At 36.7% G+C, this 25,602-nt stretch overlaps 1 protein-coding gene across 3 annotated transcripts in view; it reads left to right on the top strand.

The window, feature by feature from the left end:
• LOC100242787 (uncharacterized) overlaps positions 1-24,722 on the top strand; it is a 50,991-nt gene extending 26,269 nt beyond the window's left edge. The window contains exons 10-14 of one of the 3 annotated variants that reach the window (XR_009465703.1): positions 7,602-7,975; positions 15,569-15,892; positions 16,770-17,000; positions 17,561-17,804; positions 18,022-24,722. Coding sequence is in view for 1 of the 3 variants with exons in the window: in XM_010651955.3 (XP_010650257.1) it covers positions 7,602-7,975; positions 15,569-15,892; positions 16,770-17,000; positions 17,561-17,695 (1,064 nt within the window). In the remaining 2 variants the exon portion in view is untranslated. Of the gene's footprint in view, positions 1-7,601; positions 7,976-15,568; positions 15,893-16,769; positions 17,001-17,560; positions 17,873-17,904; positions 17,972-18,021 lie in introns of those variants that run through there. The other 2 variants (XR_009465702.1, XM_010651955.3) reach the window with 2 other exon arrangements.
• The last annotated feature ends 880 nt before the right edge of the window (positions 24,723-25,602 follow it).

Here is a 25,602-nt window from a genome sequence, read left to right as displayed (position 1 = left end):
GTGACATCAGCGGAGAGAAAGTAGCGATGAGTCTCAGAGGAATAACAACGATAACCCTTTTGAAGTCTGGAATATCCCAAGAAGATGCATTTTGTGGCTCTGGCAGAAAGTTTGTCCTATCCAGGAGTGAGAATATGAACAAAGCAAGTATAACAAAAAACACGAGGAGGAATGACATAAAGTGGTTGGTCAGAGAAAAGAAGGGAATGAGGAATCTGATCGTGTAATACAGATGAGGGCATACGATTAATCAAATAACATGCTGTAAGAACAGCGTTCCCCTAAAAACGAAAAGGAACATGACTATGGAGAAGGAGAGTACGAGCTGTCTCAACAAGATGTCGATTCTTACGTTTATCTACCTCATTTTGTTGAGGAGCATGAGCACAAGAAGACTGATGAATGATCCCATGTTGGGACATAAATGAAGTAAATGGTGTAGAAAAATATTCTCTAGCATTGTCACTACGCAACACACGAATAGAAATATTGAATTGAGTTTGGATTTCAGCATAAAATTTCTGAAAAATAGAGAATAACTCAGCTCGATTTTTCATTAAAAATAACCAAGTACATCGAAAATAGTCATCAATGAAAGTGACAAAATACTGAAATCCTAAAGTAGACGCGGTCTGACAAGGACCCCAAACATCAATGTAGATAAGTTCAAAAGGAGACTTTGCCCGATTATTCAAATGCTTTGGGAACGAGACACGAGTATATTTCCCAAGCTGACAGGACTCACACGCAAGCGACGACAAAGATGAAAAACTAGGGACCATTTTCTGGAACTTGGATAGACTAGGGTGGCCCAGGCGATTGTGGATGAGGAGGGGAGCATCAGTGGAAATGCAAACTGCAGGAGTTGAAGGCGCGGTGAGGTGATAGAGGCCTTGAGACTCACGTCCTATGCCAATCGTCTTCCCCGTACTCCGGTCCTACAAGGTTACAAATTTATTAGATAAAGTGATAGAACAGTTAAGAGTGTGAGTTATTTTGCTGATGGAAATAATATTAAAAGGACACTCAGGGGCATAAAGGACAGAATGGAGAGGTCGGGAAGGGAGAGGATGAGTGAAACCAAAACCTTTAGCCATAGTTTGGGAACCATTAGCTAAAGTAACAGTAGGTAAGGCAGAGGTAGTAGTAATAGAAGAGAAAATATCCTTATTACCAGATATGTGATCAGAAGCGCCAGAATCTAGAATCCAAGGTCCAAGAGAAGATGGGTGGGTAAGACAAGTAGAAGCATTACCAGTCTGGGCAACATAAGTAACAGAAGCTGACTTGGTGGCCTGATAGCGGAGATAGTCATCATACTCACTGTCAGTGAGGGAAATACCCTGAGATGTGGAGAAACTGGGAGGCTGAGGCGACTGAGGATTAGATGACTGGGCCACGTGGGCAGTGCGGGGAGGTTGCCCATGTAATTGATAACACCGATCACGAGTGTGGCCAAGCTTATTGCAATAGGTGCAATGAGGACGTTGGCCTCTACGTCGGTTGCCACTGCGTCCTCTTCAAGAGCTAGTTTGAGAAACTAACATAGAAGAATCTGAAGTGTTATTAGATGGCAAAGTCTGAGTGGAGGAGATACGGAGGAGGCGAGCAAACACATCATCCAAGGATGGAACGGAGGAACTGCCAAGAATCTGATCGCGGACGGTCTCGAGATCTGGACGGAGGCCAATAAGCGTAAGAACCATGAAAAACTTGTCAATCTGTGTTCGTTGATCCCCAACATCAGTAGTAAGAGGCATCACGGTCAAGAATTCCTCCTTAAGAGAGGCAATCTGGCCAATATAAGTAGATAAATCCATGTCTTGTTGTCTGACATTGACAATAGAAGAAGCCACCTTATAAAGACGTTGTATATCATTCGTGTATAGCCCTTTCGTCTGATTCCAAAATTTAAAGCATGTTTTGTGGGCCCGAAGATGAAGCAGAATCTTAGGATCAACTGATTGCCATAACACACTACATAACTGTGCATCTATCTTCCTCCATTGTACTCTGTCAACCTCAGGGATATCCGCCTCCTGCGTAACAAGGTGATCCTCATAACCTTGACCCATAAACCAAAGCTCCACAGAGGCAGACCAGGACAAATAATTTTCACTGCCAACCAATTTCTCCGAAGTGATCATAGGAGATCCAGATATGACAGAGGAAAAAGTGGAACTTTTAGTAGCCATATCTACTTATTTGGTGAATGAAATATGTTTGGATCGAAGAGAGCCCTAATACGGCTTATCACGGATTTCCTAAGACACGTGCAGGGCTCGGGGTGGAGAGGAAGTCACCGGAGGTCGCCGAAAAGGCTGTTTAGAGGGCCAGCGGAGATAAAAAAACCCAAAAAAATGCACTTTCAGGGCTCGAATGACACAAGCAAAGATGGAGGGTGGCTAGACGGTGTTAGGCGAGGCTGGAGGTGGAAGCGCGTGGCCGAAAAGTGACCCACGCGCCCTCACGTGCCGGCGCGTGAGATTTAGGCCGCCGGATAAGAGACGCGCGTGGCCGGCGCGTGGCTGAGATTCTTCCTCCGGTGCTTTGAGAAAAGTTGAAGATCTCCTCCTTGCGCACTTGATGGTATGGTCGGTGTGGGAAAAGGATGTCGTTGGAAAAGTTGTCGGTGGTGAGGGTTTTCTGACGGTGATACGGTTGATCGAAAAGCTTTAGGAGATGGGAAGGGTGACCGGAATGAAACATGGTCACTGAAAGATTTCCCAGAATGGATTCACGGATAAACCGGAAATAATTAAGGTTTTTTTTCTCCCTTGGCTCTGATACCATGTGAAGAGAGAGAGAAAAAGGGAGAATCCCTAATTATTGTTATTGAAAAACTGTGAAGAATACACATTGGATTTGGGTATATATATACATGCTAGTGGAACCCACAATACAATAAGGAAAGAAAAGGAAAAGGAAAAGTAAATAGCCTAAATAACCATACATTATCTAACATATCTTTTAGGGTTTATGGCAACAATATAAAATAAAATAAAATATAGAGAAAGAAGATAAGGAGAAGAAGGGATAAAACCTTAGAGTTGTGTTAAGGCCTTCTAGGAGTCTCACCTATGAGAAAATCAATAGAGGTTCACCATTGAAAATTGAAAAATATGCAAGAAAACGTAATATTTTTTGATTGGAAAATATGCAAGAAAACGTAATATTATTAATCATTAATCATTACTTGGTTTACATCAATTAGTCTTATTTATAGACTCTTCTAAAAAATTCAAAATCTACTAGTAATCTATTATAGCTCTAATTCTAATTCTAATTCTCTTATGACATAATTAGCTACTCTTAATTTGACTCCAATAAATACTAGTTCTAATTTAATTCCAACTAATTCTAATGCCCATCCTCATCAATTCCTCTTGACTTGAAAAAAAACTCAACTTCGAGTTTTAGTGATTTTCCATGGCCAATTGAAATCTTCAGCAATGACTTCCACCATTTTTTTTCCTTCGTTGACACTTTACTACAATAAGATAGGATCTTAAGATCTCTTGAACTTCTTCATTTTCATGCAAGACAAATATTGAACTTCGAAAGACTTTCCAATGTTGTGAAGCAAGTTGATTGTTCTCAAAATGATTATGCGTCAATGACAAGCATATGACTGACAAATTGTATATCATGCATAGGAGGAAGTTCAGGTAATTCTACCGACCACAAGTTAGAAAAATCATCAAGGATATTCCGTACTCCTATCGGATGTTCCTTATCTTTCTCTTTAAATTCATCCACTTCTTGGGCCATTAGAGCAAAAATAATTTTAGTTTCCATACTCCCCTTAAATTGGCACATGGTAAATGCCTTTTTGGTGTTGAGGCTTCTTGACTAATGGAACTTCTTTCATTGAACGAAGAATCTTCTTATGCTAATTGTGTATGAGAATACATGTATTTTCGTGGCCATCATGTTGAACCTTTCCATAAAAAAGGCCATGTCTTCCAAGCAAAATACGATACACATTTATTGGTAAGACTTCACACCATACAAACACTTTAAAGTCCTTACAAAAGAAAAAAAAACGTGACCAAGCAATGAAAACTTATTGAAGTTGGGGTGTTATTAATCCATGTTACTTGGAATGGAGTTGGATATTTCTAATTCCTAGAAATCCTCTACCCCACAAATCAGGAAAATGAAACAGGAAATATATAAGTAAATTCCCTGGCATTTTTCAATTAAATCTTGGAAATTAGGGAGTTTTTTTTTTTTTGATAAGTAAATAGAGCTTGTATTAGAAGTGCCTAGAAGTGGCGAAAACAATACACACAAAGTATACAATCAGAACGCCCAATAAACTAGGCAAAGAAGACAAAAAAACCTTTTCCCTAACTAGACATATGACCATTCTATTGAGTCAATCATAGACAAAGTATGATCCTCTATAAACACCCTAGCCTAATTTACAAGAGTATACAAAAAGGAATGTTTTAAAGCTTGGTTTGACCGTCCGATATCATTGAACACTCTTTCATTTCTTTCCTTCCATAAGGTCCACATTAAGCATAAAGGGGCAGCCCTCCAAGCCTTCTCCCTCCTCTTACCCACAAAGGCACCACGCCAACCAAACAAATTCCTTTTAATCAAAGAATGCAAAACCCACTGCACACCCAAAATGGAGAAAATCAAACTCCAAAGCATTGTAGCCTTTTTACAAAACAAGATTAAATGATCACTAGTTTCCTCTTTCTCTTTACACAAGTAACATCTATTTGACATATTCCATCCCCTCCTTTTGAGTTGATTGATGGTCGAAATTCTATTCCAAGACACTTCCCAAGCTAAAAGGCTCACCCTCATAGGAGCCTAAGACCTCCAAATAAGACCCTAAGGAAAAGGATCACTATATGTCCTTGTGAAGGAACGGTAGAGGGATCTAACAGAGAAAATGCCATCCCTACTTTCTTTCCAACTCAAAACATCCTCCACTTCTCTTCTCACTACCAAAGGATGCAATTTCCATAACAAGCCCTCCACCTCTTCCAATTCCCAATCATTAAAATGCCTTGAGAAGTGAGGATTCCAACTACCCGATTCCCCACTCCCCTCCCAAGCATTTGACACCCACTCATCTTTGTTAACCGCCAACTGGTATAAGTTAGGGAAAACTTCTTTCAACGTTTGATCCTCACACCACATGTCCTTCCAAAACTTGACCTCTCTCCCATTCTCAACAATAAAGTGAGATCTACAACGAATACCCTCCCATTCTTTTCTAATGGCTTTCCACACCCCCACACCATAGCCTCTCTTTGCTACTCGAACACCACCCTCCTTTCTCTAACCCAAATTTGTTGATGATTACTTGTTTCCAAAAGGACTCCCTCTCTATCGCAAATCTCCAACTCCACTTCCCAAGTAAGGCTTTGTTTAGAGCCACTAGTCTACGAATTCCTAAGCCTCCCTCCTTCTTATCAGTATAAACCAAGCTCCAATTCACCAAGTGAGGTTTTTTCTCTAACGCACTACCGCCCCACAAAAAGTCCCTTTGAATTTTTTCAAGTCTTGCACACACCTTCCGCAGAATAACAAAGAGAGAAAGAAAGTACTTTTTATCAAGGTGAGCCTCCCCCCCTAAAAGCGATATTGCCTCTTCCACAAAGACAATCTTTTCCCGAATCTCTCCTCTATTGCATCCCACACACCCTTGAAGATTTGAAAAAGGCACCCAAAGGAAGTCCCAAATAAGAAGTGGGAAGCTTTCGAACTCTACACCCCATCATCGAAACAACATCCTCCAAAGACTTGATCCTTCCTACGGGAATAACCTCACTTTTATCTCTATTCACTTTTAAACCGGAGATCGCCTCGAACCATAAAAACACCCAACTCAAGTAAATCAAATTTTCGCTATTGGTGTTACAAAAAATTAAAGTGTCGTCAACAAATAGGAGATGGAGCAAGTCCCTCCCTTCCCCATTGCTTCTTCCCATCTTAAACCCCTCAACGAAGCCCCCACAACTGGCTCTAGATAGTAGCTGACTGAGAGCCTCCCTGACTAAAATGAAAAGATAGGGAGATATCGAGTTGCCTTGTCTCAAGCCCCTAGTGCTGCGGAAAAAACCAGAAGGAGTTCCATTGATTAAAACTGAGAAGCTAGCAGTGGAGATACGCCACTTGATCTAGCTGATCCACCTTTCCCCAAACCCCATATTAGACATAACAACAAGAAGATAGTCCCAATTGACATGGTCAAATTATTTTTCAATGTCCAATTTTAGGAGGAGGCTAGGGACGTTGGTCTTTAACCTAGAATCCACAACCTCATTTGCAATAAGAGTAGCGTCTAGAATTTGTCTACCCTGAATAAAGGCATGCTGGTTATCTGAAACCAACACCCCCACGACTGACTTCAACCTATTTGCTAGGACTTTGGCAAGAAGCTTGTGCAGTCCCCCAACCAGATTGATCGGTTTGAAGTCTTTCAACTCTTCTGCACCCCCTTTTTTCTGGAATTAGAACTAGGAAAGTGGAGTTTAAACTCCTCTGGAATGTGCCAAGGCAGAAGAAATCTTCGAAGACTTCCATAATCTCAGCTTTAGTGAAATCCCAGCATAAGTGCCAAAACGCCATGGTGATGTTGTCTGGACCTGGCGCTTTGTCACCAGAAAGGCTGGAAAGAGCTTCAAACACCTCTTCTTCCGAAAAGGGCTCTTCTAAACTTCTGGACCTTTCTTCTCCCAACACTTTAAACTGAAGACTTTCAAGGTGTGGTCTCTAATCCCCATTTGCAGTCAGCAGAGTTTGGTAAGCCCTGCACACCTCAACCTTGATCTCTTCCTCGTCGGTCAGTGTAACCCCATTAATTTTCACCTTGGAAATTAGGGAGTTAATTCCTTGGCATCTTCAATTACATTTGCCAACAAAAATTCAAACATCTTCTACTCCTATTATAGGCAGATTTTATAGATCTTATCAATCTCCTAGCATTAACTATCTTTTTAGGTTTCAATTTTATATTATTATAGTTTCCTTTTCTTGTAACACTCTTGTCTATATATGTTAGAAAATTATTATTATTTTTGCCTTTGTGCTGATTAATTCAAATATTGTCTTTCTTTTGTTAAATTGAATAGACATGAGTCTTCTTGACAACAGACAATCAAAACCAAATAAAAATTTTTAAAACATATCTACATCAATCTAATTAGGTTTAGATAGAAATACATTTTAGTGGGTACAAGCTATTTTCAAGACTAGCTATTCTCTTGAGATCCTACTTTCAGTAACCTGGTGAAGTTTTAGAGGCAGCAGCTTGTTGACATTATGCAATCAACTGAAACCTTGCAAAATGATACATATATTCATTATGTATGATAAACATCCATTCTTCATCTATAGCTAGGCCTCTGGAAATTGCATTGCAATTTTACATGTATAGTATATATTTTGTTTGGTCAGATTTTGGATCTCTTCATGATCCCTTGGCAATCTACTGTCTTAGATTCTTCAAAAAAAATTCTATACTGCATTATGTGATACTTCTTTTAGTTGGCTGTGCTAGTCCTGAATATTCTAATGTAAGCTTTTTCTGGTCAAGGTGGGGGGTTTAATAATTTGTTATTTTGCTGTGGCAGGCCTAGTGACAAAGTTAACAGATGATCAGAAGTATGGAATGATTGAAGCAATTGCTCACCTTATTCATCGGGATTATGGAGCAATAGTGAAAGATTTTGTCAAACTTGATTTCATTCCAGAGGGGGTTAATTTGGAACCAATCTTGCCAGTGCTGGCCAAAGTCTTTGATCAGGCACTTGAAGGGGGTGGAGCAAAGAATATCAACTTTCAGGAATTGGCATCAGATTTGGCCCAAATAACATTTGATTATCCGTTCAGGATACCTCCGTATTTTGCTCTTATAATTAGAGCAATAGGGGTGCTGGAAGGCATAGCTTTGGTGGGTAACCCTGATTTTGCTATTGTAGATGAAGCTTATCCCTATTTAGCACAGGTATGGATGTTCCATTGCTATTAGTGTTATATTTAATATATTTTGGCGTCCCTTTTTAATATATTTTCTTTTTATCTATCAAAAAATAAATAAATAAACAAATAGTGGTATATTTAGAGCGACTTTTCATTTTTATGATTTGGGTACCTAAATCATCTTTAGGTTAGATGACTCAACCCATTAGTGTTAAGTGAGAGATCAATTACACTTTTCAATTTAACCAGCAAATAATTGTCGTTTTACTTTGAAATTATTGGCTTCTACTTAATATATGTTGAGGTTCACCAAGTGAACATAATCAACCACAAAAGGAGCTATGGACCAAAAACATTGAAAATCATTAGTATTAAGGTATCATTTAAGATCTCATTTACCTGAGTTCCTGTAACCACAAAATCAAAGTGACCCTTTTAACTGATTTTCAGGAGTTGCTTTTGAGAAGGTTTTGAAAATCTTGTTTTTAAGACATATAACAAGGTGGATATTGTAGGTGCCTATGCTATAACTTGAAGCTAGAGTAGTCTTAGCAGGCAGTGAGATGCATTCAGGAAATCATATGCCATGGAATTCTCTCTCTCTCTCTCTCTCTCTCTCTCACACACACACACACACACACTCACAAACATGCATGTGCACACACACACACACATGAATTTTGAGAGATTTTATAAGAATTTAAAAACAAATCCATGGATTCAAGAAATCATATTCCATTTAGCTAATGCAACACTAGGGCTGAATCGTGAAAGATAATTTTGAGAAGGTTGTGCAGAAAGTGATTTTCAGATGGACTAAGTATGAAAATTTTATATTCGTTTAATTTTTATGTTTGTAAGTGCATGAAATCCACTACAAGTACCAAAGAAAAGAAAGAGGCATCACCTTGTCATATGCGGCATATACATGGATCACCCTAAGAAAACAAACAAGAAGTCCAATCCATACAGGTGTTGGCCACCTTTATGGTTGCTCATCAATGCATCCCTTGTATGAAACAAACAATAACTCCTTCAGATATGCCTCATCTTAGTCACACAATCCCAACTAACTTCTTGCAACAAGGATAATCTATGAGAGCTAAAATCTCCTTTGATGATCAAGTTAGATGAGAAGAAAGTACTATAGACTCTAGAGTGCTTGTGATCGTATCTTACCTTTTCCCATAACAAATCTCTTTATACTGGTTATGTAAGCATAATGGCCATCATTGAGCGGGAGCCCTTGAGGCTTGGTTCAAGTGGTGGATGGTTGGGGAGAGTTTGTGAGAGGTTCCAGGTTCAAGTTCTAATGGAGACAAAAAATTACTTGTAAAAAAAAATGGTCATAATTGATTGGGGAGAGTGGCACATGATGAGCGATGCTAGGACCACCTAGTAGGCTTCCTTAGCTAGACCCTTGTGTGGTCTGACGCCACTCTGTAAATGGGCCTACAGTGAGGTCCAGCCTAAGCAAGTCCATAAGGCAGCCTTGCCTCCACACACTAATCTCCTCTAAATACTTGAAACCAAGCACTCTGTCATTTGACTAGGGTCTTCACCTATATTTTCATTTTAATAGTTTTTTTTCCTTCAATCCACCTTAATTTAATATCTTGGAATCAATTTTAGCAATTTCTCCAAAGCCCATTTTTCTTGCATTTTTTAAGAAAGCACTGCAAGTTAGCCTAAAGGGCTTACAAGGATGGTCTATCCCTTTCCACTATTTCAGTCAACTAGCTATTTTTTCATCAATCTTAATTTGAATTTCTTGGAATCAACTTGTAACATTTTGAGAAAGCACAATAGGTTAGTCCAACTAGCTTACAGTGATGTTAACTCTTAGCTTGATATATATTGTTGGTCCATTATTTAATAACTCTTTATCTTTTGGATCAAAGTAGTAGTTTACATGATATGATAGCTCAAGTTTCTAGATGTCTCAAGTATGAGTCTTTCTGCCAATATACTGATTTAAATTGGTGGTTTACAAGTAACTAACAATTCTAAAAAAGTACAAATCTTATGGAATGAATAATAATCCCTTATGTGGAGAAAAATTGTATTTTTCATTCATAAATCAAAAGTATAGAACCAATGAAATATATGTACAACAACGAAAAAAAAAGAATAAGAGAGAATTTCTACAAAATAAGGGATTATATACAAAAATATACACACAACAATATATATATATATAGTTGTATAAAAAGTTGTACAACTTACACATCTGTATATTACAACTATATATCTTCTATAGTTGCATATTACAATTGTAATAATCTTTAACACTTCCTCTCAATTTGGTGAATAGATATTATCCATTCTCAGCATGCTAATAATAGATTGAAATGCAATACCACTCAATACTTTAGTTAACACATCTACCAGTTGACCCTCGATTGATACAAATGGAGTACAAATTAGTCCGCTATCCAACTTCTCTTTTATAAAATGTCTATCTACTTCTATATGCTTGGTGCGGACATGTTGTATAGGGTTATGTGTAATATCAATTGTTGACTTGTTATCACAATATTGCTTAATAGGTTCTTCCCATACAATCTTTAGATCTTCCAAAATTATTTTTAACCATAGAAGCTCACAAACTCCTAATGCCATAGCTTTGAACTCATCTTTTGCACTTGACCTTGCAATTACATTTGCTTCTTGCTTCTTTATGTTACAATGTTACCTCCGAGGAATGTACAATAGCCTAAAGTTGATCTTTTGTCATCAACCGATCTAGCATAATTTGCATCCGTGTATGCTTCCAATGTCAATTCATTGCCTCTTTTAAACGACACTTCTTTTCTCGGAGTACCTTTTAAGTACTGTAAAATTCAATGTGTTGGTTAAAGATGTACTTTTGGGTTGTGCATAAATTGACTCACTGCTCTTACAACATAGCCTATGTTTGGCTTGTATGAAAAAGATAGATTAGTTTTTCATCTAATCTTTGATAGGATTCTCTATCTACCTTCACATTTTGTTAAGCCTCACAAAGCTTGTGATATGTTCAATGGGTGGGTTTACACCCTACTTTCCCCATTTTAGTTAATAGATCTAGCACATACTTTTGTTGGGATATAAAGATCCCATGTCAAGAGTGCGCTACTTCAACGTTAAGGAAGTATTTTAACCTGTCAAGTTCTTTAATCTCAAATTCTTGCAATAAACACCTTTTCAATGCTTACATTCCTTGCAAGTCATCTCCTGTTACTACTATGTCATCAACATAAACTAATAGAGTTGCAACTCCCCTTGAAGTGGAATGTTTGACAAATAATGTGTGATCATCCTGACTTTGGTTGTAACCTAAAACTTTTATTACTCTAGCAAAACTGCAAAACGAAGCCTTGGGAGACTTTTTTAAGCCATAAAGTGTCTTTTTCAACGTGCACACTGTATTTTTCTCTAACTCAACCCAGAGGAACCTCCATATAGATTTCTTCATCAAAATCACAATGTAAAAAGACATTCTTTACGTCAAACTACTGCAAACTCCATCCATGATTAGTTGCTAAAGATAATAAGATACTACACATTTTTGCAATAGGAGCAAATATTTCAAGATAATCTATCCCATAGGTTTGAGTATACCCCTTAGCCCTAATCTTGCCTTATACCATTCAAGTGATCTACTTGCCTTATATTTCACAATGAAGACCCATTTATATCCCGTTAACTTCTTTCTTTGAGGTAGTTCCACCAAGTCCCATATCCATCTCAACTTTCATAGCTTCTTTCCACTCTTTAATTCTTGATGCTTCAAAAATAGTTTTTGGGATAGTAATAGTGTTGAGGTGGATAAGAAAACTTTTATGACCACTAGACAACTTCTCATAGGACACAAAGTGAGACAATGGATAGGTAGGCCATTCAGTACACTTCTTAACACCCTTTCTAATTGTGATAAGAAGATCATAATCATCAACAACAGGTATATTACTTTCATAGTGTTATGAATTAGGAGTTACCTCAATATTCTTAACACCAAATGTTGATTTTGAATTATGAACCTACATTGGTTGAACAAGGGGTTCCTTTTTCCTTGAATATATTTGCAATGGTTGAGTAGCACTCTGAATCTATTTATTCTTTGTCGTCGGACTAGGAGTACTTGGATTTAACTCATTTGGTAAAGGAACAAAAATGGATGGCGATGGAGAAGACGGAGGATTTTGTTTTTCTGAGGAAGGGAAGGATGAAAGATTAAGCAAAAACAAATCTCCATCCTTATCTTCCATGAATGATGTACCCCCTTGAAGATAAGGGTTTGGAAAGTAATTTTTAGTTTCAACGAAAGTTACATCTATAGAGACAAAGAACTATTTTGTTGGAGGATGATAACACTTATACCTTTTTTGTGTAGAAGAATATCCTACAAAAACGCACTTAAGACCCCTTGGATCAAGTTTCCTATGGTTATTCGAATGAATGTGAACAAAGGATTCACACCCAAAGACCCTAGGAACCAAGTGATTTGTTGTTTTGAAGTCATGAATTTTTTTTGAAAATAGTTGCATGGGGGTTGTTATAACCAAGAACTCGAGTAGGTAGTTTATTAATTAAATGTGTAGTGGTTATGACAACTTCTCCCCAATAATTTTTTGGAAAAGAAAAGCTTGGTTAATAGCTGGAAGATGACTATTTTTCCGTTCTGCTGCACCATTTTGTTGTGGTATGTTAGTGCATGAAGACTCATGAATGACACCTTTTTCTTTAAACTTGATTAAAATAATCACTAGCATTATTAGACCAAACTCTTTATATCTTAACCCCAAATTGATTTTTCACTATTTGGAAAAAAATTTGAAAGGTAAAACTAACATTTGATTTTTGTTTTAGGAGAAAAACCCATGACGCTCGAGTACAATCATCAATAACTAAGATATATCAACGAGCCCTGGAGATATTATGAACTGTAGAAGGTCCCCAAATATCACTATGAATAAGAGTAAAAGAAATTGAAAACCTTGTATTCCTTATTGGAAAAAGAAACATGCATATGTTTTGCAAGTTCACAAACATCATAATGAAACTGACCCAAATCAAATCCTTTAAACAAACCAGGAAACTTTACTTTAAGAATATTGAAAGAAGGATGATCAAGACAGTGATAGAACCATATTCTATTTTTATTTGAAAGGGAAGACTCAGAAAGCAGAGACAACAGGAGAGGACCCTTAATGTTATTTTGCCCAATAGGTTCCTCAAGAAAGTAGAGCCCATTCCTCTCCCTAGCAAGTCCAATCACCATCCCTGTGCTCCAATCTTGAAATTTACACAGTGCAAAAGAAAAAGTCACCATACAATTCAAATCCTTTGTAAGCTTGTGAATTGAAACTAGATTGGTAGACAATTTCGTTACATGAGAACATTTTTTAAAACAAGGTTCTGATTTATAACTATGTCCTCTTGCCCAGCAACTATAGCCAATGTTCCATCAGTAATATCAATTTTCTTATTACTAGGACAAGGACTATAAGAGACAAACCCATGAGAAGATTGGGTCATATGATCTGTAGCCCCAAAGTCTACTACCCATGTTCCCTTTGAGATCGACACATTAAGTGTATAGAGCTAAGAATTACTTGAAAAAGCCAAGGGACAAGTACCTACACCACCTGTAGGTTTTTCTAGTGTCCCCATAAAATATATCAGCTTCTCAATCTCCTCTATTGAACTCAGGTAGCTCTTAAGAGAATTCTCCTTCGCCTACTGATTGTGTTGAGGTCAAATGTGCCTGTCCTTGGCCTCCTCCTTGATTACACTTTGCTGTTTAAAAAGTATTTTGAGTATTTGAGGGCTTACCATGGAGTTTCCAGCCCCTCTCCTTGTTGTGATGTAGCTTCTTACAGTAAGTACACTATAGAGTCTTTATTACTTGCTCTTGATCCTTGCTCTTGATCCTTCTGATAACCTATTAGTTCCTTCAACACCATTAGAATAGGCATTTGACTGTAGCTGGTTTGATTTTACAGTTCTGAGATTTGCATCTTTTGTAACCAAGGGTGAACCATTTGTTGATTAAGGCCCCATCACAACCCCTCTTCGCTCTTCTTCTTCACGAATTATGGCTATTGTTTCATTGAGTGAAAGAATTTCTTCCTTTCCTAACACTTGTACTCGAATAGGATCGAACTCAATGTTCAATTTGATAAGAAAGGTTTTTCCATAAAACGTTTAAGAAAGGTTGCATCATCGTTGTACTTCATCTCAATACATTGATAATGGTCCAACTCTTACCATGAGTTTTGTAAAATCTGAGCATATTCAGTGACCAAGTGATTACCTTGTTTGGTAATGGGATCTTTGTCTTCATCTCATAGATTTATGCAGCATCTTGGACTTTGGAACAGGTTTCCTTATACGACTTCCAAATTTCCTTTGCTTTTGTCAAAAACATGTAAGTATCATTGGCTTTTGGCATCATCGAATTCCATAATCAGGACATCACCATAGAGTCTTCATCCTATACAACGAACTTCGAATCATCTGGATTTGGTCCCATCCCAAGAAGATGACCTAGTTTGCCCTTCCCTTTCAAGAAGATTTGAACAAACTGAGACTGCTTAAAATAATTTTTGCCATTGAGTTGTAAACCTGGTTTAATATTCTGCAGCTCTCTTGCTGCAGTGTTGATGACTTTATTTGTTGCTATTGGATTGGAGACTTGCCGATTAGTAATCAGACATGTTTTTTGGACAGAAGTGGAAGAAATCAAAATAAGAAGTTGAGGAAGGATTGCAGCAATGCAGGCCACGACAAAAAAAAATAGAACAGAAGTGGGGAATGCTTTCTGCTCTGTTTTCAGATTAAAAATAGAGTAGAAGTTCTGCCAAAAAACCAGTTTTCTCCAGGTTTTTGGAAGAAAGAAAAAAAACCAGCAATTAAGGCTAGAAAATCAGTGATGAAGGCTGAAAAAGAAATAGAAATGCTAAAAGAGTCTAATTTGGCTTTGATACCATGTGGAGAAAAATTGTATTTCTCATTCATATATTGAGAGTATACGACCAATGATATATTCAGCAGCAGAAAAGAAAGAATAAGAACCCCCCTTATATATCAGAGATTGTATACACAAATGTACACACAGATGTATATATATATGTATATATATATATACACACACACAGAGTTGTATACACAGCTGTACAACTTACACAACCGTATATTACAACCATATATCTTCTACAGCTACATAAATCTTCAACAGCTGTGATAATCTTCAACATTTTACAAAGCACTATAAGTATACTTATTGTGGAGTCATAATTCAACCAAAACTTCAAACCTAACAGGGATAGTATGATAGGTATTGGAGGCTCTTCCAAAAACAGAAGAATAAAGTATAGGACAATAGATAAATCGAAAGATGATGAGTTAAGTTGATTTATAGTCCCACTTGGCTGGATGCTCTTGTATCCTAATAAATGCTAAACTAGGATATCATCACAAGTATATAGTGGGTATTAGCTACATTTTTCTGAACCAGTTGTTGGTTACTTTTTTACAGGTATTGTAGTTGGCTATTTATAATTCGGACATACTTGTTTTCATCAGCTATTCTCAGATTGAAGCAAAATTTATTTTCTTCTTTGTTCAATGTCAGAGGCTCCTGACTGATGAGTCACCTCGTTTAAGGAATGCATTACGATATACAATATATGGAAAATCTGGAGTTTTTGATGCTGAAAGATTCATTGATGTCATGCAAGCCTTTGAGGATTTCATAACAGCCGCTAAGAGTGGAGGTGGAGAAAATATGAATGGGGGTATGGCTGAACTTGGAATCCTGCAAAGTCAAAATAGTTCTATTTTTCCTGGATTTCCTTCCAGTACATCTCAACTACAGCAGCCAGTTCAAACAAGGGCAGCCCTAGCATTTCTACTGTCTGACAAGGGAAACTTTTTTCGAGAATTTCTTCTGGATGAGGTATTTCTAGAACTTTTAAAATAATTGTGAAGTTTTGGTGTTGAATGTTACACAATTTTTGGTAGCTTCATATCTAATGTGTAAAGTTGGTTAAGTTTATTGATGTTTTATGGTATTATATTAAGCACATAAAAAAATAAAAAAATAAATTCTTATAGGTATTAAAAGCATGGTCATTGTTACCATATTTATCAACTACTGAACATTAAATGATGGAGAAAGAATTAAAATTGGTAACTACAGATAATATGTTTCTGTGCATGAGGAAATAGATCTCCACAGATCAAACTTATGACAATGTAAAAACACATGTTTTTGCTTTTTATTTCTCTCAAAATAAAATTCTGATAATTGATTGAAATTTTCATTGGTATTTCTTAAGTGGGACCCTGCAAAAAGCATTAGATGCCAAATGCATTTGGCAGAGAAGATACCCAGCCCTCATATCATGTAGTCCCTAGAACAAATCAGTGGCCTGTTCTGTCCCTTTCATCTTGTTGACGGAGTTACTTTTCTGACTATAGTTTCTTCTAAGGATCTGAGCATTTGTCTTGTTTCACAAAATGCAACATATATATTTTTTGATGAATAAAGGAAATGACAGATGGGGAGACATCTCCTCATACTCAATAGTTGATCTAATTCTCAGGAAAGAAGAGGGATCCATTTTGCCTCAGTCTTGGACCACTAATAAGTCATATTATCTCTGTTCACAAGAGAGCTATGCTTAGTTTTTCATCAGTATTTGTTCATAATAGGGCAATCCTAGGTTTGAACTAGATTTAAATTCTCAATGGTATGCACAGAGATTAATTTAAAATCAGATAAGGGGTAAATAAATATGTAATTAATTTTCTTTTTTTGGGCATTTAAGCAGATTGTAAAGGGCATGGATGCTATTGCAAGGGAACAGTTGGTACAGATAATGGCAGTCCTAGGGATGGGTGATGCTGCTCCAGTATTTAGTATGGTTCCTGCTTTTGGACTTATCAAGCCTGCTGCACTTCTACCCACAGTAACTGAGGAAGACAAAGTTATACTGAATAACGTTCAAAAAATTGTTGAATTTCTAACTGCAGGAAGTTCAAAATCAAGACCATTGAATCAGGTATATCCACAGCTCAAGTTGATGGCTAATTGCCTTTTACATCATGCTTGCCACGATCTTTCTCTTTGATTACATTCAATAACTAAGGTGGTGTTTCAATACAGTTTCTATTTTTTTTTTTTTTTTTTTTTCAAAGATAGAAACTTCTATACAAAATACAAGAACTTTTATACAAAAAGCAAAACTTTTAACTTGTATTCTTAAAAACTTTTTTTTTTTTTTTTCTAAAAAAAATTTTTAAAAATTTGTGGAAGTAAAAACTTTGTTACCATGTTTTCAAGTATAATATATACCTACTTAATTGTATAAGAATTCCTACATTTTGTAGGAGATTTTCTATTTTTAAAAAACAAAAAAAGGAAAATGTATCCAAATATGTTCTCATAAATCCTTGAAAGTTTGTGGAATGTCTTTGAAATAGGGTCGGGTGTAAGAAAGGATATTCTAAATTATGAATATTTCATATTAGTTACTAGGTTTAGTAGATTATTTTCATTATCCTCAAACACTTGTATTAAAGCACTGGGTTTGTTGTTTTGTCTGTGGGCGGGTATCAACAGAGTGTGGATGATGCTCAGATTATCCAAGAGTTGATTCCAGTGTTGCCAGGCATCTCTGCTACAATACTACCTGAGGTGCTAAGTCGATTATCTTCCCGGGTTGCAGCTCGCATCATCCGGGATGCATTTTTGTAAGATGAAATTGTAGTCTTATTCTCAAAGCCCCCAGCAATTGTGCATGTTTTGATTAACCATATGTCAACGCAAGATGATCTGTCCAAACCATGCCTTATTGGTTCGCACGGTTAGATCTGTCCTCCATATTATATTATCAAATAAATATCAAATGTCAAATTTGGCCTCTTGTCAGAAGTAACATTAGTTTTTAATTTTATGTCGATCAGGAAATTTAGAAGTGAAGCAGAGAGTTGAAAGACACCTAGTGCATCAATTTTTTTTTATTTTTTAAAATTCCGGTTTTCCATGAATGGGTCCTGATGCTTTGCATATATCCTCATCAGATTCCCGCAAGGTGGAAATCTTTGCCAACGTAGTTATCCAACTCTGCAATAAATTGAAGAGGTGATGGGGGGTTCTATGACTTACTATGTACAGATTTGCAAAATGGATTCCTTGCTTTATAGAAGGCATTTCTCCACAAAAAACCAGGCCGCCACCAGGTCAGGTCAGGTCAGGTCAGATACACTCATAAGGAATCTCATGGCCACGACCGCGCGCACACACAGGTGATGAGGGGCTCTATGACTTACCATGAGCCAATTCAAAGTATGGTATTCAAATCTCTCATTTTTGGTCGCAAAAAACAATTTCAGAATCATATCTGACAAAATGCCTCAAGTAAAAACTTCTTTTACCATTATCTTCTAGTTTAGCTACCAGGGTTAACCTTGGTGAATTTAGCAGTATTTCACTTTCACAAATCAGGAAGCATCCCATAGGTGTCATGAAGAAAACAACATTAATACATCATGAAAATGCAAAAAATATCCCAAAGTTTTTCAACAAAAGAGAACTAGATAGGTCTCTTTAGACTACGAGAAAGGTTTCCTTATAGCTGGCACTAACTTTTCTTCCAAAAAGAACCTACTTCAACGCTATTAGATTACATGCATTATACAAAGGAAGAAATTTCATTGATTTTTCACATAGTAAGGATAATGCTTAATTCCAGTTGTTACAAGGTTTTCCCCCCAATTGAAATGTGGCTTGGCCAACACAAAACACTCATTTGTAAACTTTTGTCCTACGGGAAATTAATGGAGCTTATTGTCACATCAGATTAGTTCCCTCATAGATGGAGATTATTATGCTCACATTAGAACTAAGTTCTAGTGTGATAACTTTCCTTGATGTGTACAATGATTGACCAGCCCAAGATCTTTACAAAGAAAGAATACATGTCATCAATTTCTCTGTTTAGATTTTTGCGAAAATTGAAATGCCATGAAAGAGAAGAGACATTTGAAACCAACCCCACCCCTAACCCCACCCCCACACCCATCCCCCACTAAAAAGGGAAAAAAAGGGTGTGGAAATAGGGGCATTTTGCCATCTTAACATTCAAAATAAATGAACAAGAGATCAAAAGATTGCTTCCCACCATAGATGAAGGTGAGAATGGATTCTCAAATAATCACCAACCAACAAATAAATCTAAAAGGGGTTGAAAATAACAAAAAATTTGTGAGATGGCTTTCTTAGAACACCCAAAAGCCCTCATTGGCATATCAACAATTATCTTGCAAACCACAATTAGTTTTGATGAGGAAGCACCAAAGAGAATTTGCTCATGTGAGAATCTCCAAGCCAATTTTCCAATGCAAGAGGTCTTTTAGTGTTCTAGGACAATAAGGTGTTGGAACTGATTGATGTGGAAGCAGGTGGGTTCTCTATTTCCCGTTGTTTCATTGTGAAGATGATTTTGCTTGGACATTCCCAAGGGTGTATAGGCCAATCCAAAGGGTGAAGAGAGGATTTTTGGGTAGAATTAGGTCTAAAAAAGGTATCTAGGGGGACCCTTGGTGTTTAAGAGACTTTAATGTGGTTGAATTTCTTGGGAAAAGGAGGAATTGCACAAAGTTGTCTTCAACTATGAGGCAATTTTTTGAGGTCAAAGGGGATTTGAACTTGACAAACCTTCCTTTCAAATCCTCCTTTTTGAATTGGGGGAATGAATACCTAGCATTAGCAGTATGAACCTCAAAATCTTAGTGATGAGTCTAGGAGCTTGGAAGTGCCTTTTTCAAAGAGGAGGTTCTTGTTGCCCTGTCTAATTTGATCCAAGGATAAAACTCTACGGCCACATGGTTTCATTATAGCTTTTTGGCAGACATGTTGGAACATTGTCAAAGACGAAGTAATGGATTTTTTTTCAGAATTTTTTTTTATCATGGCACTTTCTAGAGGAGCTTAAACACAAACTTTCTCGATTTTAATCCCTAAAAAAGGTGAAGTAGAGGATTTGAAAGATTTTAGGCCCATCAGCTTGGTTGGAAGATTGTATAAGCTTTTAAAGAATGTCTTAGCTAATCATAGATTAAAAAAAGTGGTGGGAATGGTGGTTTCAAATTCTCAGCTTGCTTTTGTGGAGGGTGGACAAATTTTGGATGTTGTGCTTGTTAGCCCAAGGGTTCTCCTAATCATGTTTTGATGATAACAAATCATGATTAAGTTGCTAATCATTTTGAATTCAAACGAATTTTAGGTTTTAGTTTGGAAATTCAAAAAGATATCCAAGAAATTCATTAAAAGACTCAATGGATGTAAGATCAAGACACATAGAAGAATTTTTTAATCTTAGGAAGCTATGTAAGTTGAATGCAAGGGTGCACTTAGCATTTTCATATCTTTTCATGCATATTTAAAAACTCGATTAAGGCATTAAAGTTATATTTCCATTAAAACCCGAGTTTTATCTAATGAACCTTAGGCAAATCATTTCAAAATTAACATAATCATGGACCTAAAGACCTTACCTAAGTGTTAGAAGTAAAAAGAATATAAAAAGATAAGTTTTCAGGCCAAAACTGGTGAACTGGTCAAGACACTGGTCAATCGGCTCAATCGGTTAGGGTACCGGTCGATCGGTTATGCCTTCTCGATTAAGGGCCGGTCAAAAGATGCAAAAATGTTCTCTCTTCCGGTAGCCTTGCATTCTCGGTTGATGGTTGTCTTCCCGATCAAGGCCTAACTATCACCTGTCATACATTTATTGCCCCAATGACTAGTAAATTGATTGACCCCTTGTTCGACTGATTGAGGCTGTTTTTTGGCTTTTTGGCTCCCGAGGCTAGAAACCTATAAATTGAGAGCTCCACTTCATTTATGAATATAAGAACACCTGCATTTATTTGTTTACCTACCCGTTCCTGACTCAAAAGCTCTCATTCTTTCCTTGATGCATTAAAATCCTCACTTGCATATTCTTTAGAGCACCCTTGTTATTCATCCTAGCATTTAAGTTATATTTGAGCCCTTGTTGAGCTAGGTTGAGAGATTTCATAGTTTTAAAAGGCTCAAGGCTCACCAAGGTGCAAAGTAGTCCTGGAGCTTGAGGCGCTAGGCGCACCCAAGGCGCGGGCTTTAGTGAAGTGAGGCACACCCTAATTTACATATATATTTTTATATAATACAATCAAATTTAACAATCATTTATTTGTCCTAAACACACAAATCATCAAATGTCATCCAAAACTTCAATTTAATCAACAAAAAACACAAAAATAAAGAACTCCAAGCATAAAAACAAATCCAAATCCATATTGCTAATAACCTAATACATTTCCAAATCCAAAGTTTCCAAACCAAAACATGAAATTTTTCCACAATTCAAAAACATCATTAAAAAACACTTAAATAACAAATTTGCCCACAACAAGCAATCATCATCATCATCATTTCCATCATCACATTTGTAGCCTTCCCCATCTTCTTCATTTGCTGAATCAACCATGTCTCCATCTTCATCTTCATTTATTAGTGAATGAGAAGACAAAGTTTTAGACTTGAAGCTATCCCCCTCGTTGGTGGTATTATGCTTGAGCTTGCTCTAGTTCTAGCTCTAGCTCTAGTATCAAACCTGGCCTCCTCAGCTCCAATAGCTCTAGCAACATCATCCCATGTCAAATTATCATCATCAAATACAAAATCATTTTGTGCACCTCCATGAGAATCCTCATCTTCCATTCTTCCTGTCAACCATTCATTGTATCTTCTCTTCAAGGCTTGATTATACTTAATGTATACCAAATCATTCAAGTGTTGATGAACTAATCTATTTCTCCTCTTGCTATGAATCTGTAAAAATTCATAAGCTCATCAATATATTTTAAAATTTTAACTTTTAAGTTACATTCAAGACTCTATTAGACTATTACTTGTAATTATTTTGGTCACTTACATTTTCAAAGATGCTCTAATTCCGTTCACAACTGCATGTTAAGTTGAGGACTTTCATTGCAAACCTTTGCAAATTTGGAGCTGAAGCTCCATATGCAGCCCACCATTCAGCTGTAGTATAGATATTAACAATTTAGTGAAACAATTCACCTATTTTAGCAAAAATACAATCTAATCATTTAAATAAACAAAGTCTTCCTTGTCCAAACAAGATGCATTTATACAAATCACTCATAATCTCTGCATCATGCTCTATTTCTGGTTTATGATAGAAGAATTCCAGGTTCAAAAAGTACCCTGTTGCATGCAAAGGCCAATGAAGCTGAATCTCACACCTCTTATCAATGATGTTGAAGATTTCTTTATACTACTCTTCATTTCCATTAAAACTTCTCACAATTATATCCTTAGCTCTATTCATGGCCTCATATATGTATCCCATAGGAGCTTTTTTTTCACCATCAACCAAATGAAGAACACGAACTAGGGGACCCGAAACCTTTAAGCAAAACACAATAGTGTTCCAAAATGAAGGCATTAGAACTATGTTGGCTATAGTTTTCCCCTTTTGCCCATTTACTATCTGACCAATCTAAGCTTGTAAACATCTTCCTCAAGTAATTTTTTTGTTCATGCAATTGTGATAATGTGATGAAAGCAATTGCAAAGTGAGTCTTAGCAGGCCTTAGCAATTCCCTTTGTCCAGTAAACTGCTTCATCATGTTGAGTAGCCCTGAATGATTATAAATATACTCATTTAGTGATATAGCCCTCTCCAATGTCCTCTTGATGTTTGGTAGCTTTCCAATATCTTCCAACATCAAGTCAAGGCAATGTGCAACACATGGTGTCCAATACAAATGCCAGCGCTTTAATTCTAACAACCTCCCTATGTGACATTATAGATAATAAATTTACATAAATTCTCAAGATAAATAATTGAAATTTTAAAAATAAATAAAAATTCAAGAAATAGTATTTATTACCTGTCATCACATAACTTGAGTGATTATCTGTTATAACTTGAATAACATTCTCCTCACCAACTTGCTTTATCCATTTGTCAAGTAACTCAAACATGTTTTCTCCCTTCTTAATCATTGAAGAATCATTAATAGATTGCATGAACATGGTTCCCTTTGAACAATTAACCAAAAATTTCACCAAAGTTCTCTCTTTCATGTCGGTCCATCCATCTGACATAATTGAACATCCATTTTTTTCCCCATTCCACTATATGATCTTTCATCAAATCTTTTGTGAGAGCCAATTCTTTCTTAAGGTTAGTAACTCTTACCTCATGAAGAGTTGGTCCCTTCATACCCACACCATATTAGCCAATAGCCTCAATCATTGGTTGGAAACTTGGATATGTGACTGCATTAAATGGAATAGCAGCCTCATACATCCACCTTGTGATAAGCATACAAGCTCTTTCTCTTGCTTCCTTTTTGTAGGCATCATTGGTGGTAGTTTGTTTCATCTTCCCACTCCTTCGATTTTGAACAACCATCTTTGCATTAGGAGTGAAAAAATGATCCATAGGACCTTTTTGTCTTGGTTTTTTTGAAGAAAACATCCTACCACCGCTTCCTCATCGGTTACTACCTACACTAGAAATGTTGGTGACATTCATTCTACTATTAATCTCCTCACCAAAATCTTCATCTTTCAAACCAAACAAATCTTTATTAACATCTTCGTTCCCCATATTCATTTGCTCTTTTTGACTTTTCTTGGAACTCATATACTTTTCCATTTCTTCTCTAATATGTTTCAGACATTTTCTACACTTTTTAGCATTTCTATATCCACCAACAAGATGTTTGTCTCTATATATGCCTCATTTGGTTACTTTATCACCAAAAATGCATATGATGGTGTTCAAATCTTTTTCATTAACCAAACGAGCATACTTCCATCTGGGATCTTGATTACTACTCAAAAAGTGCTATTTCATAGCTTGTAATTAACTCTTTTAAACACTTTTGAGTAGTAGTTATTGCCTTTTAACTCAATTGGCATGTTAAGGACCCTTGCAATCAATTTTAATCAATTTGTGTTAAAGTTTTGGTGTTTTGATAGCTTTTTGATCACCAAAGCAATATGAGATTGAGGAGAGTTATTTGGAATCCATGGCAAAGCAATGGAAAACTCAGAAATATGAAGAACCAAAGCTTTGAAGTCCTTTGCCATAAGCAAATCCGGAATGCAAGGAGGGGAAGCAAAGAGAAATCTGCCATGAAGCATTCTTTATGACAGTCATGTCAGCCACTTTTGGAGCACTTTCTGGAGTCCAATTTATGTATCCTATATGTCGTTTCGAAGCTCAGGAAGTCAACAATTCAATGCTTCAAACGGTGCACAATTCGGAGTTGAAATGAAGGAGTTACAACCATTGGAAGCCGATCACTCCAAACTGAAGGAAGAATTTTGCACGGCTGCGAAATCACCCTTTTGCTGCGAAGTGATTTCGCAGCCATTTTGCACAGTGCAATGAAATTTCTCTTGAAGTTTTCCGATATTTGCGACCGACACTTTTGGATATTTTGCTTCAGATTTTTGATGTCTAAATCCCCATTTTCTCCTTGTAACCCACCAATTATAGGATTCCTTAGTTATTAAGTTTGGGAAAGGGGTGAATAACCTCAGATATTTTGTTTTGTAATTTTCTTTATATATAGCTCTCGGGAGCTTGTTCTCAGAGCATCATGTAATCCAGGAGGACGGAGAGGACGACGGATCCTTTTGTAAAAGTTTGAAAGAAAGTAAAATACAGAGCCTTTGCTCTGCCTTACCTTCTCGTTTTGATTGTATTGTATATTATTTACTTTTTATTTCTAGCCAACCAAACTCTGAGGATTTTTCCTCAGAGGATGAGAGGCTAGGCTCTTTGTCTCTTGGAGTGAAGAAAGCCGGGTAAATTTCCACATGCATAAATTGGAAGTTTTGTTGTTTTAGTTTTTAATGAAGAGAAAGTGTGACCCATTAATGGTTTTTATCTTTTTAGTTAACTTAAAACACCTTTAAATCACCTCGGCCAACACTTGGTAAGGCAAGTGATCTCCATCCATGGAGATGCACTAGTTTATCTCTTGCGAGCTTTTGGTAGGTGGTTTGAAGGTAGGATTTTCTAGAATTGCCAACACTTGGTAAGCTTTTGGACTCCAAAGAGACATCCATTAGTTATCTCTTGCGAGCTTTTGACGGGTAATCCAAGGTTAAAGATCATCTTGAATGGCAAGTGCTAGGTGAGAGGCATGAGCCATTGCAAGGTGCATCAGTGAGAGGGATTTAGTGTTTGAACCCATTAATGGGAAGCATCTGTACAACACCGGTTAGAGAATTAACTATATGTTAATTCTCTAATGCGAGGAAAAGAAACAAGTGACTGGAACTCCCTTTTTGTATGAGGAATCTGAGCCTAGTGATCTGAAACTCCAAGAAACACTTTTCTTTGTAAGTAAAATCAGTTACTATTTTTGGTTAGTTTAAAACCAAACCTTTTTCATTCAAACATCTTTATGTTTTCTTTTAAAGCTAACCTTGAAATGAAAAAGGCACCAATTCAACTTTGAATTAATATCATTTGTGAAGTGAAAACCCATCCCAGTGAACGATCCTAGAGGCACTATGCTATAGTAGCTTTGTCTTTGCTACCCTAGTATATGGTGTAATAGGTT

The sequence above is a fragment of the Vitis vinifera genome, chromosome 5 (genome assembly GCF_030704535.1).
Source record: "Vitis vinifera cultivar Pinot Noir 40024 chromosome 5, ASM3070453v1".
Classification (NCBI taxonomy): domain Eukaryota; kingdom Viridiplantae; phylum Streptophyta; class Magnoliopsida; order Vitales; family Vitaceae; genus Vitis; species Vitis vinifera.
This window is presented reverse-complemented; position numbering and strand designations above follow the sequence as displayed.